Source organism: Desmodus rotundus, chromosome 9, assembly GCF_022682495.2.
Source record: "Desmodus rotundus isolate HL8 chromosome 9, HLdesRot8A.1, whole genome shotgun sequence".
In the NCBI taxonomy this organism is placed as follows: Eukaryota; Metazoa; Chordata; class Mammalia; order Chiroptera; family Phyllostomidae; genus Desmodus; species Desmodus rotundus.
Genome location: NC_071395.1, coordinates 35910128 through 35929803, shown reverse-complemented (window position 1 = coordinate 35929803; position 19676 = coordinate 35910128). Strand labels below are relative to the sequence as shown.

At 49.3% G+C, this 19676-nt stretch overlaps 1 protein-coding gene across 2 annotated transcripts in view; it reads right to left on the bottom strand.

The window, feature by feature from the left end:
- Positions 1 to 19676, bottom strand: part of SCARA5 (scavenger receptor class A member 5) — a 103730-nt gene that overhangs the window by 72935 nt on the left and 11119 nt on the right. For both annotated transcript variants that reach the window (XM_053911727.1, XM_053911726.1), the window contains exon 3: positions 2943 to 3071. In XM_053911727.1, the coding sequence (XP_053767702.1) occupies positions 2943 to 3071 (129 nt within the window). The remainder of the gene's footprint in view (positions 1 to 2942; positions 3072 to 19676) is intronic.

Sequence of the window (19676 nt, the reverse complement as noted above, 5' to 3'; positions counted from 1 at the left end):
CATTTGCACGCCAGTCGCGTCACCATCGGGTCCTCAGACATGCCGCTGGGCTGCGGGGGATAGGTTTGTCCTCCAGTGGTGACATGTATGAGCTTTTTATTGATGAACGGATTTCAAAGTCTAAGAGTGGTTCAAACAGAACTCCTCCTGTCTCAGCTAGGGCACCACAGACCTTCAAGGTGGCTTAAACAGCAGACATTTTTCATCGCAGTGGAGGCTGGCAAGTCAAAGATCAAGAGGCAGGGAGATTTGATTATTGGTGAGGGCGCTCCTCCCGCCTTGCAGATGGCCCCTTCTCACTACCTCCTCATGTGATCTCTCTCTCCTCTCTTCTCAGAAGGGCACTAATCCCATCATTAGGGCCCAACCTTCAGAACCTAATTATCTCCCAAAGGCCCCCCCCTCCAAATGGCGTACCACTGAAGGTTAGGGCTTTGATATGTAAATTCAGGGGGCAGACACAGTTCAGCCCCTAGCGCATGCTGTGCAAGGTGACCCCAGCAGGGCACTGGAGAGCATGTCCTGCCCAAGATAGGGAAATGGCCTCAGCAGGACACCTAACGGAAGGCCAGGCAAGGTCTGGCTCACTCTGAACCATGGATCTCCCCATCCTCTTGGTATTTTCTGAAAGGAAGCATCACTGGAGGTCTTCAGTCAGAGTAAGCTGAGAAAACTTCCTTTCTACCTAAGGCTAGGTAGGGTGCCTTCAAAATCCCCAGACTTATCCACTGAATTCCCAAGTGCCTTCCTTAACAGAGAGACAGCTGGTGACTATATTGTCCACTGATGACTCCTCACCAAGTCTTTCCCAGAGGCCAACCTGATTTTTCAGACGAGAACCTGGGGAGGTGACTGTGGCCGTGGCAATGAGCTGAGAGGTAAAGTATGATGCTTTGTCTCTTCAGATCCGTTCCAATCCAACCGAACTTTTTATCCCACACAGGCAATCTGGTACCCAGGAACTTCAGGTTCAAAGGTGGTAATGATCAAAGTTCTCCCCCGGGTTCCACATGGAACAACCAAGGAAGAATGGAAGTATTTTCATTAGATTGAGAAGCTGTGTCCCACCCTCCTTCCTGAAACTCTCAGGACGTCATCGTACATTCCATCCAGACCCCAAGCCAAGAGAGAGGTCTTCCTTCACCATTCTGGACAGCTCCACTAGCTCTCCTCTCGTTTGAATGGAAATCTGTCTCTTGATAAAATCCCTCTGAGGCCACATAGAATATATTGGCTCTTTCCAACATGGCAGCTCTTGAGAGAGAAACTTCGTCCCCTGCAAGTCTTCTCTTCCCAAGAGTTGACGCCCTTCCAGGCCCGCAGGACCTCCAGAGACCTGCCCCTGGGTCCCCTCCAGCCTGACTCTCCTCGAGACCCTCTTCTGTTACCTAAAATTTCCCGTTCAGCAGAGAAGTTGTAATACCATCGCTCCACTTTCCTGATGGGCTGAAAAACTTCCCAAAAATTCTGGAAATTTGTTATGGTTGTGGCCGCTAAGCCCACAAAACCCAGATCCCAATCTCTTTCTGAACAGCCCAAGAACATGTTCAAATCATCCTCCAGCTGCACATCATTCCTGGGATGAATCATGAGTTTCCCTCCTTGTTGCTGTTGGCTGCCCTTCAGGTCTATGGTTGGTGGACGGACACCACCCCTGAGGATGCCCTTTTCCCTGAGTGCGGAAACCCGAGAGCAAAGGCAGCATTGAACATCCGGTCACGAGGCCCAGGTGACCCTTTCCACTTCCCAGAAGGTGAGACCAGACCAGGGAGGTCCTAAGCATCTGCCTCAGAATTTCTAGCGAAGGGTCATCTGCAAGGGCTTAACCTCCAGATTCCTTCCCTAGAGTTAACCCGGGACCCCGCCCTCAGCACTCCCAGTCAGCTCTGCCCAGCCTGCAGCCTTGCTCTGACCGCACCCCCCACCCGCCACACCCACACCTCCACTGTGTGTGCATCCTCTAATGCAGCCCCCACCACAGCCCCTATTGCAGGGCTCCATCTGGGTGCCCCTGCCTCGTCCCTTACACTGGGTTCCTTGCAGGAAGCCCCTGGCTCTTATTTAGCTGTGTCTTCAGTCTTAGCGGGAACCTGGCACAAAGTAGGCACTCATGTAAGACAAGTGAGGTTGGAATAAACTGACCTGTTGACTCACTTTGGCAAGCCTTACATACATCCCTGCATTGAGAAAGGTGGGCACTGAGCGTCTCTCCCTTTTGGTGGGAGTCAGGAGAGACCACCAAGCCTCTACGCCTTCACTACCTCCGTCACAGTGGGATGAGCCATGGCTGTGAACAGGGCTGCTCAGAGCATGGAGTCCTCCCTTTGCTCCCTTCCCTCGTCCGTGTTCTGCTCCTTCCTGCCTACAGTATGTGTTCTAAACTCCAGCCCATCACCACCAGCCTGTCCCCCAGACAGAAACTGGGGAGAAGAGTCCAAATGAATTGGGGCAAACCCATCCCACCCCCAGTGACAGCAAAAGGACAGCAGGCTGACTGTGACCCTGATTAAGCTCAGCAGCAAAGTCTCTCATGACTATTTTCATCACAGCCCAGGACGAGGGGCCCAGCCTGCTTTGTGCAAACCACAGTTCAGAGCTCCAGGGAGGCTCAGTACAACACACAGTGCCACACAATGATTTGGGAAAGGTCAGAAGCCACTTGGGGGAACTAGGTCCCTGTTCCTGGACTCAGAGATGTCCCAAGTTCCCATAGCCCCTGCCAATGACTCACTGCAAATGAAACAGGCACTTCTGCTAACAGTGGTGCCCGGTGGGAAAGCTTCCTCCTTCACGTTTCCGTGGTGAGATGGGCAGCATTGAGGCTCACAACTGTGGGAACAGGGCGGAGGCCTCAGCTCTCCAGTTCCTTTCTGGCAGTTCCTCATGTCCTACATAGCTCCTGCCACATCCTTAAAGGCCAGGACAGAAAAGGGTGCTCTTACCTGCTAAGATGAACATGCCCACGAGAATCAGGAAGACCAGCAGGTAGAGCCCGAGGACAGCGTGCTTCAGGGCCGACAGGGAGCCAAGCTGGGTGCAGCAGCCGCCTGCCCGTCTTCTCTGGCATGGATCTATACAGTAAGGGTAAGAAGAGGAGGAAAAGGAAGAAGACACTTGAAAACCTCACTAGCTTTTCCCGTCTTTGGTCTCACCTCTCCCTGACGCATGCGGATGCTCACATGCATCAAGCCTCCCGCACGTCTGTGATGCAGCCGTACCGAGGCGGAGCTTTTCAGCTTCTACCTCTCCTCCCATCCTCTGCAGTCTTTTAAAAAATTTCTAAATTATTTTTTTATTACAGTTGACATTCAATATTATTGTGTATTAGTTTTAGGTATGCAGCATAGGGGTCAGACAATCATACCGTTTACAAAGTGTTCCCCCTGCTATTTCTAGTACCTGCTAAGCACCCCACATAGTTATTACAATGTTGCGGACTATACTCCCTATGCTGTACTTTACATCCCCGTGACTATTTTGTAACTACCAATTTGTACTTCCTAATCCCTTCACCTTTTTCACCCAGTCCCCCAGCCCTCTCTGGCATCCGTCAGTCTGCTCTCTGGATCTATGAGTCTGTTTCAATCTGGGTTGTTCCCTTATTTTGGTCTCTAGATTCCACATATAAGTGAAATCATATGGCCACCCTTTGAGCTCTTGAACGAGCCCTCCAGGCATGTTTACTGCTCACGTGCCCACACAACCCCCCTCCTCCTGGAGTTAGTCCAAGCAGCGGGGAAAGCACAAATAGCCTGGGATATGTGTTCTTTATAAAAACATCCTTGTCCCACGTGACCTGGAGAATATGGAGAGAATTGAAAACAGGGGTCACAAACCCCAGGAAGGAATGGAAATGAGCCGAGCGATCCAGGTGGGCCTGGGGACCCCAACAGCTCACCCCCTGTCTGGAAGAGGTTGCAGTGTAGCTATGAAGGCCGGGTGTTGCCAGATCCAAAAATTTTAAGGCAAGCCAGAAGGGGTTTTGAGAAATCTCCCTGTTTTTAAGTGTTAACACCTAATTTAAAACAACAACAAACAAGGTAAAAAGCAAAAGCCGCTACAGAGTATAAGCCAAGCACGTGTGTGTGCTGGATCTGACCACTGGCTTGCACCCTCGGGTTTAGATTTACAGGAAAACGCAGTGACTTTCTTCTGTGAAACTATGTCCAGGCTCACCAGCTTCTGCCCAAACGGAACCGCAGAATAACAGCGCTCTACTGGGCCTTATGGATAGTTCGGTCCAACCCCTTCAACACAGATGTCACATACTGGCGGCAGACTGTAGGTGGGACCCAGGTGCTCTGGCTGCTGCTCATCTTTCAGCTGGACTCCTCCTTTGAGTCACCCTTCTCTGCAGCCATGCTGAGGCCGGAAGCTCACTGACCTTCACCTGCGACGTCAAATGACAGCGGAAAGGAAGGGATGCTCACCCACCTTGATCCCCAGCACAGCAAGTAAGAAGCACTGGAGGGCATTTTTCAAAACGTGCACACCCCTAGTGTGCCCGTTCTCACAGGCAGCAGCTGGAGCGCATTGCACCTGGAGGACGGGGTGGGAGCAGAGAAAGCCTGACCCCAAGAGGCTGGAATAACTGATGTTCCGAAAATGTTTTTAAAGATGGTGTGGTGTTTACAATTCCTTGGTAATTCTGGGTTTACAAGGGCACCACCTGGGGGGCTACTTATCACCTCTTGGGTGTCACCAGCTCCTCTGTGGCCTTCAGAAGGTTTGGTGACCGTGAGGGAAATGGTGGTGACGATGTCGGGGCCCTGGGTCCCCAGAGGTATGGTCAGGTGAGGGAGAGTTTCTCACTCCTTTACCTCATTGTATCGACAGTACTGCTGTTAAAGCAGCTGAGGAGAAAACTATCACATAATATTTTCATAAAACATTGGGCAAAATGTGGAGAAAGTTGTCCAGAAAGACAAATTCTCATCAGCCCTTAAATATTAGCAAGTTTTGAAGAGTTAACCTGATTTTCCACTAAGACTCACCCAAAGTGTATCTTTCTAACTCCCCCTAAGTCTCCTTTGCCAGAATTTTTCATCCTTTGCCACACACTAGGCAAAGGACGAAAAGGCTTTGCTCCCAACTATGTAGGCTTCTTGCATCGTTTCATCTTTTCTTATTTTTGTGAGAGTTACTGGCTGTCTGTTGCAAAGCATGAAAGTCTGTTTCCTTCGAGAGTCCGAGTGGTAGACATAGCATTGCGTATGGTACAAACAGGAGTTCTCACTGTCACGGTCGTGGTGTCTCTCCAGTCTCCCTGCTCTGAGCCCAGCTTCCCCTCTAATAATGATGAGAATGAGGGCAGACCACCTGCTGGGGTGGGTCAGGAGACACCCGTGCCCAAATGCTCTTATCCAAAGATTTATCCCAGCCCATCCTCAGCTTCTCCACTCACTGGCTTTCCTTGACCCTTCTTACTTGACCCTTGACCCTTCTTACTTCCTTTGGAGGTTTAATTAAGTTAAACTATATTCTTTTAACTATTTCAGTTCCAATGGAATCTTGTTTTACTGTTTCATTACAACAAGAAATCCTTTTCTCTCTCTCAAGAAAAAAAGTTGATACTTTTTTTCTTGCACGCAACATTTTTACTGAGGCACAAGGCACATAATTTGCCTGAATTTAAGGCGATCCATTTAGTAAGCTCAATGTTAATACAATTAAGGGTTGAGTGCAAACAATATACATTCACAGACTGACTACATCACAATTTATAAAGTGCCAGATTAGTGCTAATTGTCATTCAGCTTGAAATTTTTTCACTTGTGGAGGAAAACAAAAAAGTAAGTCTTTCTTCATTCCTCTAGGAATGAAAACATTTTCCTAAACCAATCAGTCACAAGGGTAAGGACTTTTTTTTTTTTTCTTTAATCCCGCTCATTAGAACAGCAACTTTTATTTAAAGTCTGTACTGACTGTCACCTTGGCTCAGTCGGTTGAAGTGACATCCCATAAACTGAAAGGTCATGGGTTCGATTCCCAGTCAGGACACATGCCTAGGTTGGGTGTAAGGTCCTGGTCAAGGCGCCTCCAAGAGAAAACCGATTGATGTCTCTCTCTCACATCAAGGTTTCTCTCCCTCTCTCTCTCTCTCTTCCTCCCACTCTTTCTAAAATTAATAAGCATGTCCTCAGCAGAGGATAAGAAATAGAGTCTACACTGACTTTCAATCTTGGCAGAACAGGAAGAGGAAAATCACACGGCCCAACAGTACTGCTGACTTGAATCTTGCCTTCATCCTTTGCATGCGTGTTGCTAGCTTGCTGTAAGAGGCCAGTGCAATGATGTAGCTCTGCTTTTTCCCATCAGAAAGGAGTGCCTCCCTTCCCCTCTACCTGAGACTTCAATTTAGTAGAAAGAACCTCTGGTGCGAGGTCCTTTCATCAACAAACACACAGAACATACACCTTTCTCTGAGAGAGCTTAGTTCTTTTAGCAAGACTCGATCACTTTGCACACACAACAAAATCTATTTTAAGTAGAACATAGTAAGGGTTTCAAACAGAGATTTTCCACAAACTGTTAGACAAGCAGACCATGAATGGTGCTGGCAAGATGGCTAGAGAATATGACCACAAGGGAAAGAAGACAATTGAGGGGAAAGACAAGGTATTTAGTCTGCTCGAAACACACTTACTGACTTTCTTTTCTGGTTCTTTTTTAAAAAATTATTTTATTGTTGCTCAATTACAGTTGTCTGCATTTTCTCCCCACCCCTCTACCCCACCCCAGCCAAACCCACCTCCCTCCCCTGCCTCCACCCTCCCCCTTGGTTTTGTCCATGTGTCCTTATAGTAGTTCCTGAAAATGTTTCTCCCCAAGTTCATTGACTTTTTAATCTAACATGGCAGCAGCAGGTTAGCTGGGTAAACCATTCAAATTATTTAAACTGAGTGGAAGATTGAAAACACTCTAGAATGATACAATCAGTAACGCCAGGGTATAAGCATGCTCACTTTTTTCTTAAAAAAATAAAAGAAATGAGCTATCAGCCGTGAAAAGAACACGGAGGAACCTTGAATGCGTATTACTAAGTAAAAGCAGTCAATCAGAAAAGGCTGTATACTGTTTGAGTCCAACTCTATGACATTCTGGAAAAGGCAAAACCATGAAGACAATAAGATAGTGGTTGCCAGGGGTTGGGAGGGGAGAGGGATCAACGGGGGGAGCACAGAGGACTTTTTGTGCAGTGAAACTATTCTGTGTGATACTGTAATGACACATACACGTCACTATAAGTTTGTCCAAACCCACAGAATGTACAATGCCGTGAGTGAATCCTTATGTAAGTCATGGACTTTGGATGATAACGATATGTCGATGTAGGTTCATAAATTGTAACAAATATACCACTGTGCTGCAAGACTCTGATAGTGGGGGAGGCTGTGCATGGTGGTGGCGGGAGGGTGAGGTGGGTGTGCATAGAGTATATGGGAACTTTCTGCACTTTCCACTAATTTTTGTGTAAGCTAAACTGCATTAAAAATAAAGTAAATTTTTTAAAAAGAAGACACTTTGACCTATGAAATGTTTGGGTAATACTTCAACAAGCGTTTATTGAGCACCCACCATTGAGCACCCTATTGTGGAAGACGGCCTTCAGGGTGGCCCCGGATGATCCCTGACCCCTGTGTAGTCTCCTTCCGAGTTGCACCAGGGAAGTTTGTGTGACGAATGGACTATGGCGGAAGTGATGGTGTGCTACTTCTGAGATTAGACAAAAGACACTGCCTCTTCCTTTTTGCTCACTCTTTCTCGGAACGATTACTTGGAAGGAAGCCGGCTGCTGTGTCAATGAACACTGCATGGGGAGCCTACATGATAAGGAGCAGAGGCCCTCAGCCAGCCATGGGAGCGAGCCTGGAAGCAGATGCTCCAGCCAAACGAAGCTTTCTGATGACAGCACCCTGGCCAAGGTCTCGACAGCGGTGTCGTGACAGGCGCTGAGCCAGAATCACCTAGTGAAGCCACCCAGGTTCCTGCCAGACTGTGTTATACATAAATATGTTTCTGAGCCAAATTTTGATGTGAAAAAATAAACAAAATCTCGGCTTTCCTTGCACACCCATGGCCTCCTCAGAAACTAGGTGAGACCAAATTTTTGTTGTGTTAAGCTGCTTAGTTTTGGGGTAATTTGTTATATGGCAATTGATGACTAACACACTTAGGTTAAACAATAGGACATGCAAAGGTAAAAAACCACATGCAGGAGAGACTTTGTCAGCCTTGTTACTTGCAACTGCCCAGTGCCTGGCTCATAGTAGGCACTCAGAAACTATTTGTTGATCAAGAAATTAAAATGCGGCCACTGCCCCTCAGATGCTCACATCGGAGCAGGAGAAAACATGTGAGCAGGTAACTATTACACAGGTGTAAATGATGTATGTGTTAAGAGAGATAAGGCACAAGCAGAACGTGGAATTGCAGAACCTGTGACTCATTGTGTTGGGAGGTGGTCCCAGGGCCTGCATCGAGGAGGGAGTGACAGGCTAGGCCTTTCTAGATAGGCTGAAACTCATTGTCTTTCCTCTTTGTGTTATCATCTGATTGACAGCTATATACGGAAAGCTGTGACTTTAAGAAGAAGACTTCCTTCCTGTGAGAACAGTCCCGGAGAAGATACAAGACAAATCTGTTAGTTATTAAATATAGTTGTTTGTAGACATGGTCACACACAAGACCGGATCAAGGGAGATCACGGCCCAAAAATACGAAACAAAAACAAAGCTCTTCCATGATGTGGGAGAATCAAGGGAAAAGGTTTTTCCATCTGGCAGTGGCCTCCAGAAATGAGGGTGGCATCTCAGGAGATCAGAAAGCCGAGAGAAGGGGGCTGGCGGGGCCTGGAGAGGGCAAAGCCAGTGGCTCCAAGAAAGGAAATGGAACATAAAAAAAAGAAAAAAAAAGCAAAGTGACGTCTAGAACAAGTCCCCCATGCTGGGCTGGGAAGATGTTGTTTATCTCAGCGTGGAGCACAGGCTGCCTGTGGGCTGGGAGCTGTCAGATGCATGGTGTTCCCGCCTTTGGCCATCCCGTCTGCATCTGGCCCGTGCAGTTTTACCATGGCTGTGTATCCCTAGGCGGTTATTTTCTTTGTCACTCCACACTTTTAAAACTTGATTTATTTGAGAAGGAAATGTGATAGCCTCATCACAAGTGGAAACTTAGCATCTCCCTATTACACGTTAAAATAAATACCTAACCATTAAAACAACAAATTGACCCCCATCCATCACTTCACATCCTCTTGAGTACCACTGTATTGTATACAGTCACTTCTGAGAAACACCGACTTTAGTCAAAGTAATTAAATGTCAGCTCGGTGACAAATTGCAAGAAAAAAGTTGGTGTGCTCCAAGGAGATTTTGTTTCTAGAGAAGCAAAAGCAGACTTTTTACGTGTTCAAGATTTAGAGTGTGCTAGAAGACAGGACACTAAGGATTAAGTGCCACTGAAAGAACATTGGCACCTTGAACACACCTCCAGCTCCCTGTCCCCGTCCCCACCTGCCCAGGGCTCTCAAAGGTCCTCTAGGGCAGGGTGTACCTCGTTGACCTCTCACCCCATCAACCAGCACACAGCAGCACCCCAGTGAGTTCTTTGCCAGAACAAAGACCAGTGAATGGCACTTACTGTTTGCTGCAAAGATCATCTCTTACATTTGTCTTATGCAAATAGTTGACACATTTTTGTTGGCTGTAAAAACATGCTTTTGAGCAAAATTTTGGTCTGAAAAAAAGAGACAAAACCTTGGCTTCACTTGTTCACCCATGACTTTGGATTGCCGGCCACTGGGTGCTCAAACAGGTAACCCCCGGGAGCAATTTCTTGGAACTGAATTGACACTTGCATCCTGGCCGAGTAGCATAATCTCACATCTGGAGGCCTGGGCCCCACCCCTGGGCGTTCTGAGCTTGTTCGGTGAGGAAACCCCACATCTATGGCACAGTTCTGGAGTAAGGCATTTGTCATATCAAAAGAATGTGAAGACACATTCCTGGAAAATCAATGAAAAGGCTTGCTGTTATGTGAGCTTGGTTTATTTTTTTGAATTTTGATTTCTTCTTAATAGGACACAGTCAAAATGGGGTTGTCTCAAACCATTTTATTATTGCAGGAGGATAGCATTGCGAAGGGTTCCTTTAGATCATGGGAATGAATGAGAGTCCTGCCCTCAAGAGCTTTGGTTAAAATATTGTCTGCAGAGGGTGGGGAGGTGCTTGGGATCAAGGATTAAAGATCAGAAAAAGAAAGTTGACCTGAAAACCACGCAACCCCAGACAGTTGAGCTGGGGATGAATCAGGAGACACTCCCCCCTCCCTCAATATCAATGCCACACTAAGTTGGGAGCCTTCGAAGCTCTGGGGCCATTTCCCTAACACCCCCACAGGGGGACAGCATGGGGTCGGGGCTCTGTGGAGGCAGATTCAAAGCCTCCTTTGTCACATTCCAAGAACCTGCGCCTACGAACAACATAAAAAACAGGATGCAATGACTCCATTGTCACCTAACGAGTTTTACCAAGGACAAACATACAGGAGACCGTTCCACGTGGCATGGGCCCTGCTCCTGCTCAGAAAGGCCAGTGGGGAGCGAGGTCCAGCACACCCACGGATAGGTTCTCCCGTGTGGAATCAGGCCTGCATTGTACCTAGGCCACTATGAGGCTTGCTTTTGCTAAAATTCCCTCACCCTGAATGGAGGCAGCAAACGTTTACTGCATATCTCTAAAGTAACTTCCTAAAGTCTATGCTAAACCTTCCAAGGACCAGTGTAACCAGCTTAACCACTTTGCCCTTTACATTTGCAAATATCCTTCCTCTTTGATGTAATTAGCAACACACTCTCCTTTGTTTTCTGTAACCACCTACAGCTAACCCGTGCATAGTAAACGAGGATCATCCTCAATGTCATGTGCCCAGAAAAGCAACAAAAGCCTGTGGAGGCAAGGGTCAAGGCGCTCTTCTCTTGAGAGAGTGGCCGTGCTGTCCCTTTTCCTCCACAGGACTCGTCCGTGTGAATTTGTCTCATCTCAGCCACAACACACAGATCCTGCAGGCCGGGATCCGCATCACCAACAGTCCTTTTCTTTTTGTTCTCTTTGGTCCCACAGCTGGTAAACAGCAGGTGGAGAGAAGTTTTTATTTCTGGAAGGGACCACAGACCTCATCACATCCAAGGATCTTCTTAAGCCCTGAAGACTGACTTCATTATCCTCACTCTGGTTACTCACCACTCACATTGTCCATTGTAATAGGCAGCCCCAAATAACCTCTGTCTTCGAAGTTGCCATCCCTTTCTGGCTTTGTTGGGGACCTCTGTTTTCTTTCACTTGGTAAATGGAAGAGGGGGGTGTGTGGTAGGGACACTGCAGAGGACAGTCATCCACCTGCAGTTTCTTCTGACCTGAGTGTGGGAGGGCCCTGACCCACCCACTGGGGTTCAGTGAACACCAGTCTTCTCTGCCTAGTTGGACCACAGACCTGAGTCTTCCAGGCAGATGCCCAGTGAGGGTGCCAGACAAAGGAGACAGTAGTCTTATGTAAGACTGGATGAGTCTGAGCCTTCCACATCCACACCTAAGAAAGGGAGGGGGGAGAAGGTGGGAGGATGGCCAAAGCTCATTCATTTTAGATGCTATGATATCCTAGAACAGTTTCTCCTAGTATTTCTAGAGATATCTTATACTTCTGTGGCTTCCCTGCAATATTTGTTATTTTTATCAACCCCTATGGATTTCCCAAGTTACTCTGCATAAAAATTCTTGACAACAACCAAGGGCTTGAGTGCTTATTTTCTGCAGGAGGAAGCAGGAGGAGGAGGGGCTCTGGGTGGCATGCAGAATATGTCGCAGCTGGGGCTGAGGGATGGCGGGAAGGCCAGGTGGGAGGGGAGGGGAGGGCAGTCAAGGTGAGCTGGTCCTGTCTTCCCTCGTGAAAGGAAGAGAGGAGCCAGGGAGTCCCCAGGAAGAAGAAATAGATCTTGGGGTTGTCAGAAGATGCCTGCACTTGCCCACCATGGGCCATGCGGGAATAGGAAGAAATGCTGTCTCAATGCAGGAAGACTCAAACAACAGCAGGCTAAGGGTTCTGCCTAAATTCAGACCAACAGACCCTCCTCCTACAGAGTGGCCTGGGTCCCCCTGAAAAAGAGTCCCAATTTCTCTCCTGGCCCCTTGGTTTGATGAATCAGTCCAGCCTCAGGGCAGGAATGGGTGACACACCCTCTGCCTCACTCCTCTGGCTCTGCTACCCACTGAGTTGGAAGGGCTATTTGCATATCTGGTTTTGAAGACAGGAAGTCTGAGGTCCCAACCCGTGCCACCTGTATGGGAACGAGCTGGAAATGTCCCTGAAGCTTACAGGCTCAGAAGCCCCCAGCTTGGCAGCCTCGGCACAGAAAGCAGAGCAGGCTGAGCCACAGACAGGATTTAAGTGAATCTGAGAGAAGACGATGGATGTCTGTCACCTGGTAAGGCCTGGAACCAACGCTTCTTATGCATGGGTCTTTGTTGGGAAAAACGTGGCAATGATGGTGTAGCTAATAACGTGAGTAGAACTGAACCCACAAATCAATGAGAATACAGATTTGTTGAGGGTCAGCTCCCAGAGGGCAGGGTCTGTGCCTCCTCTCTGGATCCCACAGGTCCTGGCATATAGTAGGTGCTGAATTAACATCTGTTAGCTATTTGTAGGTAAATGAGACTAATAACTAAATATAGATTGACTGGACACTCCAAGGCATTGCTTAGGCTTTTGCAATAACCTCTTTTTCTGGCTTCTGTGTGATGCTTCCACGCGCTGTGGCCTTGCTGACTGGGGAGACTGCTGCTCCCAGGCTTGCCAGACATAAAGGACTCTTCCCACAACCAAGCCTTTCACACGCAGAGCAACCAATCCAGAGCTCTCACGCCATCACCTCCTTCATCAGCTCTCACACTTGGGGCCTCTATCTACCTGCCCTAGGGCCACCAGGTACCAGACAAAAGGGGACAGCCCTGAAGTGATGCAAACGAGCCAATCCCAAGCCCGTTTATCCATCCTCCCCTGGTCCTTCCCAAGGAAACCACAACGAACACTCCTGCCTATGGTTTCCCCTCACTCCCCTGCCTCCGCGGGTAACCAACCATCTTTTCAATGGCAGTTACTCTTGATCTGTTGGCCTCACGAGATCTAAAAAACCATAAAACCTACACTTTAAAACAGCTGCGGAATCGCCAACGGTGCGACACAACAGAATAACAGCCGCCACTTCCCGACCACTCGGTCTGGCTGAACACTCAGGCACATTAATTCTAAGGACGACCGTCATGCGCGGTGCTGCTCCTCCTGTTTTCAGAGGGCGAAGCTGAGCCTCGGGAGGTGAGGTGGTTTGCCCAAAGCAGGTGGCAGAGCTGGGAGGCTCAGCCTTGCAGGCAGAGGAGACCTGAGGTCAGGAGGAGGGACAGTGGTGTGATAATGGGAAAGCCAGGGGAAGAAATGCCGCAGATTCATCCAGCAGCCATTTCTTCATGAGCAAGATGTCATGGTTATAAGTGCTGACTTCCAGAGTCCATCCCTCCTGCCCATTCAGCGCAGCCAAGAAAAGGGCGGCCCCCTCTTGTTCAGGCACCCAGTCCCAAGACCAGCTGCTGCGGGCACACCTGGGAGAGAACCCAAGGCTCTTTGCTTTGTCTCTGCTTTCTCGCAAGACAGGAACTGCAGCCAGGTAGCATGGGGTAAGAAGCTTCCTCCTCTTAACCACAGTTTACCATTGGATCTAGGTGCTGTTGCATTTCTGGGTTTCTTTTGGTGATGGAATTTCATCAAAAAAGATTCACCACCTCCCAGAATCTAGGCCCTGAATAAGACTTTGGAATGTTGAAAACATCCAGGAATAGAGCAGCAAGAACAACCATCTTCATATTTCTGATCACAAAACAGAACTGCCCTATGAAGAGGACATTCACAGAAGGTGGGGGGAGAACACACCAGCAAGTCAAGGGTCCCTGAGGCTGCCCCTAGGCATCCATGAAGCAGGCAGGCTCTTCTCAGCTCCACCCCCTGGCAAGACAGCCCCTTATTGCCTTTAGTCTGTAAACACCCTTCAGGGATCCCAGACATAATCCTACATCTTTAAGGCAACTCCCCTGGACACCTTGGAAATGCTTAGAATACTTATGACATTGCATTTGCATGTTAATGGAAGTCAGGGCTAGGTGATCCTCATCACGCAGGAAGGACCGAATGAATTCCTACAGCTGGAAGAGTCCTGGAAGAGTCCACCGAGGCCCTCATGGCTGAAGAACAAAGCTGCTGAGATAAACCTCCCCAGGGAGGGGACAAGGTCAACCTCATTTTTACTCAAGGACATACTATGAGATCACTTGCAAACAGAGACACTTTTAAGAGGGAGTCGTGCTTGATTAAGCAACACGCAGGGAGAGCAGGCATAAACCCAGACGGTTCTCCCAAACAGGGAGGTGTGGCTGCCCCTGGGGACGCTTGTCCTCGGTTTCCCCTTCTCCTCATTAGTCTTCGATCTGACCCTCCTTACACGATTGCTGCCATCTGCCCCCCTCGGGTGTCCAGTGGGTCTCATCTCCTAGTCCCTCCTCCATCAGTTAGAGTCTTTGTGCTCCCCATGGAGATGTGTGGATGATGATGGCGGTGACACCAGAAGCCCGAGCCCTCGGTGAGGTGTCAGGGGAGGGGGCAAGCAGTTCACCCCTCCCTGCAGCCTCCTCTCTTAACAGAAAAATGTATTTAATGTATTTTAAAAATGTATTTAATTTTTTTATTTTATTAAAGTATGGTTGACAAACAATATTATGTTAATTACAGGTGTTTGACGTAGTAATTTTACATTTATATGCCTTACAGTGTGGTCACCACAACAGGTCTAGTACATCTTAACAGGACTTTCTGCAGACAGTCCTTCTTCTGCCTACTGTGGACGCCGTGGGTTACCCTGGGCTCCAAATACAAAATACACACTGGATTTTGAAGGCTCAGCATGAGAAAAAAATATATAAATACCGTAGTGATTACATATCAAAAAGATAATATTTGGGATATATCAGATTAAATAAAATGTATTACTGTCTTTAAATTAGTTTCATCTGTGCCTGCTCAGCCTTTTACATGGCTACTAGCACATTTAATGTTGCCTGAGGGGCTCACATTACATTCCTATTGGCTTTACCAATAACGGGACCCTTTTATAATCCCGACTCCAAAGTCCCATGTTACAGCCAGCCTGTCCTGCCGCACTCCTTCCAGGGCTCTGCCTCTGGCGCTGCCTGACCTCACCAGCACCTGCAAACCACGGCTCGCTGCCTTTCCACCATCTCTCCCCCTCACGTCCTTCCTTCCCCTCCTATTTGACCTACACTCTGTAATCTACGTTATTCATTCTCTACACCCGCCCTTCACTGCCTTGTCCCTCTCTGGTTTCCTCATACCCCTTGGCTACACTCTCGCCCTGGCTAGATTTAACTTTGCCTCTCTGCACCTCCATCACGGAGCTGAGCACACGTTGATTGGTCCGGCTTTAAGCTCATGATCACTAAACCCAAGCGAGCCTGGCAGGCTGTCCAGCAGGCTTGCTACCTGCTCCTAGTCCAGTACACACTCATCTCTGAGCTGCCTGTTCCAGACCTCCTCCTCCTGCTCCACCTGCAGTTTAAGCAAAGAGGAAAGAGCTTCCTTACGTTCCCACCACAACGTAACCGTTGACTTCACAGTCTGATGGCTGCAGTCGAACTGTCTGTGCCCTTGGCTGACCAACACCCCCACGTGCACATCAGATTCCTTCGTCTCCCACTTATTCAGGGATGTCACTCCAGCAATTCCGCTTAGCCCACGTCGCCCCCTGCGTGGTGTCCCTCCACCAATGGACACCACACCGCTGTTTCTTCCACCTTAAACAACAAAACAAAAATCTCTCTGACCTTCCTTCCCCTCCATGTTTGTCTTCTTGTACAGAATTTCCCAAAAGAATCGCAGGTTGGCACCACATCCAATTCCTTCCTCACGTCCTCTCCTGTACCCACTGCCATCAGCCTCCTCCCACCCGACGTCACTGAAACTGCTCTTGCCGGGTGTCACGGGCTGAATCGCGTTGCTCCAAATGTCCTCCTACGTTGAAGCCCTGACTCCCATCAGCTCAGAATGTGGCCGAGTTCAGAGATGGGGCCTTTAAAGGGGTGACTACGTTAAAATGAGCGGGCTCTGGTCTGATCTCACTGTGTCGTTAACAGAAGAGGACACTTGGACACACAGAGAGACAGCAGGGGCACATCGGCACAGAGAAAAGGCCATGTGAGGACACAGCCAGGAGGCAGCCTCTGCAAGCCAGGAAGAGAGGCCTCCAGAGAACCCAGCCCTGAAAGTCCATTGATATTGGCCGTCCAGCCCTCTGAACGATGAGAAAAGAAATATCTGTCGTTGAGGCCACACTGTCTGTGTGGTATTTTGTTACACTGCCTGAGCTAATACACCAGGTCACCACTGACCTCCAATGGCTCAGTCCAATGACCAATGCTCCCTGCTCTTCCAGCTTGACCTTTGAGCTGCATCGGCATGGTTGGTCACCCCTTCCTCCTCAATGCACTTCTGGGGCTCAACACTCCTGCTTTTTCTTTCGCTGGTTGCTCCCTCTCAGTCTCCTGTGCTGCTCCTCCGTGTCTCCTAGCCCGTCATGGCATGAGCCAGAGCTCTTTCCTAGACCTCTTCTCGTTTTCACGCTCCCCACCAACCTGGCAGCTCTCAGCTACAAGTGTACCATGGGAACTGGGTCACCTCTCCCTCCTCCACTCCTTCTGAGGCACCAGCCTTTCTCACCTGGACTATCCTACCTAGACTCGACCCCATACTCCCCTTACCACCCCACTGATTATTTCCCAGCCTCACAGCCAGGTGCCTCAAAACCAGACTCTGCATTCAAACACAAGGGTCCTCTCCTTCTCTTCCAAGTCAGACTTAATCCATTGCACTCAGGCTTCTCCTCACCCACTCCACTGACGTGACGTGCAGAGGTCACTGGTGACCTTCCTGCTGGGAAATCTACCGTCTTGCTGCAGCTAGAGTGACCGTTCTAAAAAGAAATTGGACCATATGCTTTCACTGCTCTGCAACCATTTGCTGGCTTCCCAGTTCCTCCAGAAGCCCGGATTCCTACAGAATCCGGGACAGGAGACCTTCCATGATTTGGCTTTAGCTTCACATAATTAAGAGTGTGGGCTGTAGAGCCAGTGAATCTGACATCAGCTGCTATAGATTGAATGTTTATGCCTCACCAAATTCATAGTTGAAACCTAACACCCGGTGTGATGGTATTAGGGGGTGGGGTTTCTGCAGAGTGATTAGGTCATGAGGGTGGAGCCCCCATGAATGGGATTAGTCCCTTTATAAAAGAGACCCCAGAGAGCTCCTTCTCCCCCTGAGCACACAGTGAGAAGACAGCTTTCTATGAACCTGGAAGCAGGCTCTCACCAGACACCAAATCTTCCGGCACCTTGACCTTGAACTTCCCAGCCTCCGCAACTGTGAGAAATAAATTTATCAGCCATCTAGTCATTGCTATCCTGTTATAGCCGCCTGAATGGACTGAGACACCAATCCTTCCTAACGCTGTGATCTTGGGCAAGTTATCAGCAATCTGTGCCTCGGTTTCTTCATATGGCACTTGGGTATAATAATGAGTCTCATTTCACTGGGTGGATGTGAGGATCAAATGAACTCATACTTGTAAAATGCTTAGAACAGTGCCTGGCCTGGCAGAGCTTGATAAGTGAGTGTTTATTACCTCCTCCCACTGCTATGCTTCCTCAGCCTGAGTGTTCCTCCCCTTGGCTTGGAAAATCTTTCCCTGCCCTTTCTAACAGGCACGCCTCAGCCTGCCCTTCAATATTTTCCTCCCTTGTCTGTCCCTGCAGGATGCCTTCCTCTCTCCCCGAGGAAGAAGGAAGGGCTCCTCCTTCTCCCCTCTAACTGCACTTTGCTTGTACTTCACCCAGTGTTAATCCAATTATAACGCAATGTCTGTTTACATGTCTGTGCCTTCAGGGGACTTCAAGCCCGCTGTGGGCAGGAACCAGGACCTTTTGGTTCTGCGTGCACCAGCAGCACAGGGAAGCCCTGCAGTCTGGATAAATGAAGTCACAGTTCCTTTAATTTGTCTTAAGCTTGTATCTCTATGCCTGGTGAACAAGAATGTGTTCAGTCATGTGCAAGACAGTGCTAGGTGTTGGGGACATGAAGATGAACCCAAGGTGGACAGCATTTGCCCTCAAGGACTTAGGGTCCGGAGGAGACTTGGGTGTACACGCTGCAGCCTACGTGTGAGTGGACAGCTGACAAGGGCCGGGGGGCCTGAGCAGAAGGCCTGGGAAAGAGGCAGAGGAAGCCAGGGCTTCTGAACTCAAGGGGCATCAGTCAAGCTGCTCAGCCTCTGACACGAGGAATGGACACTGGGTGAGCCTGGGCAGGAGGTAGGAGAGGAGCTCGCTGTCCTGCAGACCGAATACAGAGAGTGTGGAGGAGCTAGACCGCCGTGGGTGTGCCCCGGGGTAGAACCAGACAGACTGAAGGGCTGCAGCAATTCTCACTCTAAGATCTAACATTCGTGAGTGCTCAGTGTATATACCAGGCACTGTGGGGAGGACTTAATGTAGAGTAATGCACGTAGCCCTTGCAATAACCCACTGTCATAGCTCCCTGGGGAGCTATGAGCACCCCATCTCATAGAGCAGGGGAAGCTGAGGCCAAGAACTTGCTCAGGGTCCACAGTGAGAGAACAAGTGGCCAGCCAGAGTTGGAGGCCAGCCTGTCGGCTCAGAGGTCTGGGCTTTTTGCCACCGTACAGTGCCATCCCCGCCATGGAGAGGGCGAGACTGTTCAGGGGTTAAGTTGGACACAGGTGCCCGGGGGTGAGTGAGGCTGTCTGTGATCTGCACCAACCATGTGGTCCACGCCCGGAATGTCCTTCCCGCTGGACCACCTTCATTCAGGTCAGCTTTGCGTTTGGACCAAGCTGGTCAGCAGTGGGGAGGGCAGGAGGAGAGCGGGGCAGGCCAGCTAGCGAAGGGGTAACACAGTGGAGGGCAGGGCCTTGTCTCATGCCTCCTTGCAGCCCTCGCTGCCCTAGCCAGTGCGTAGCACCTGCAGCGTGCTTGAAAATCATCTTTTCTGTTGAGAGACGAAGATGAAAAAATGAAGGAATGAATGAGTAGGGGAATGAAGGGCGGGAACCAGAAGAGCAAGGTCCTTGGGTGGGGAGAAACAGGTGATACAATGAAGCAGCTCACCGCACTCCACTCAGGCTATCTCCTGAAGCCCCCTTCCCACTTATGGCTGGGCTGTCACACTGTAGGTCCCCCTCCAGCCCACCCACCCCAGAGTGTTCCGGGCTGGTAGATTCCCCTCAGAGCCATCCTCACAGCCCACACGTCCTGGAGTAACGCCCCATAGGACATGGCGTAATTTGGCGATGGGGGCGATGGGGGCTTGGGTGAAGGAAGGAGGCAGTGGCTCCTTTCACACCATCAATGTGGGAAGAAGCCCTCGGGTGTCTGGGCTCCTCTCATTGTCCCCTGACCCCTGCAAGACTACAGCCTCCACCCACCCGGGACAACAAAGTGCATCTCTCAACCCTTCTGGCAGCAAACCTCATTCAGGAAGGTCTC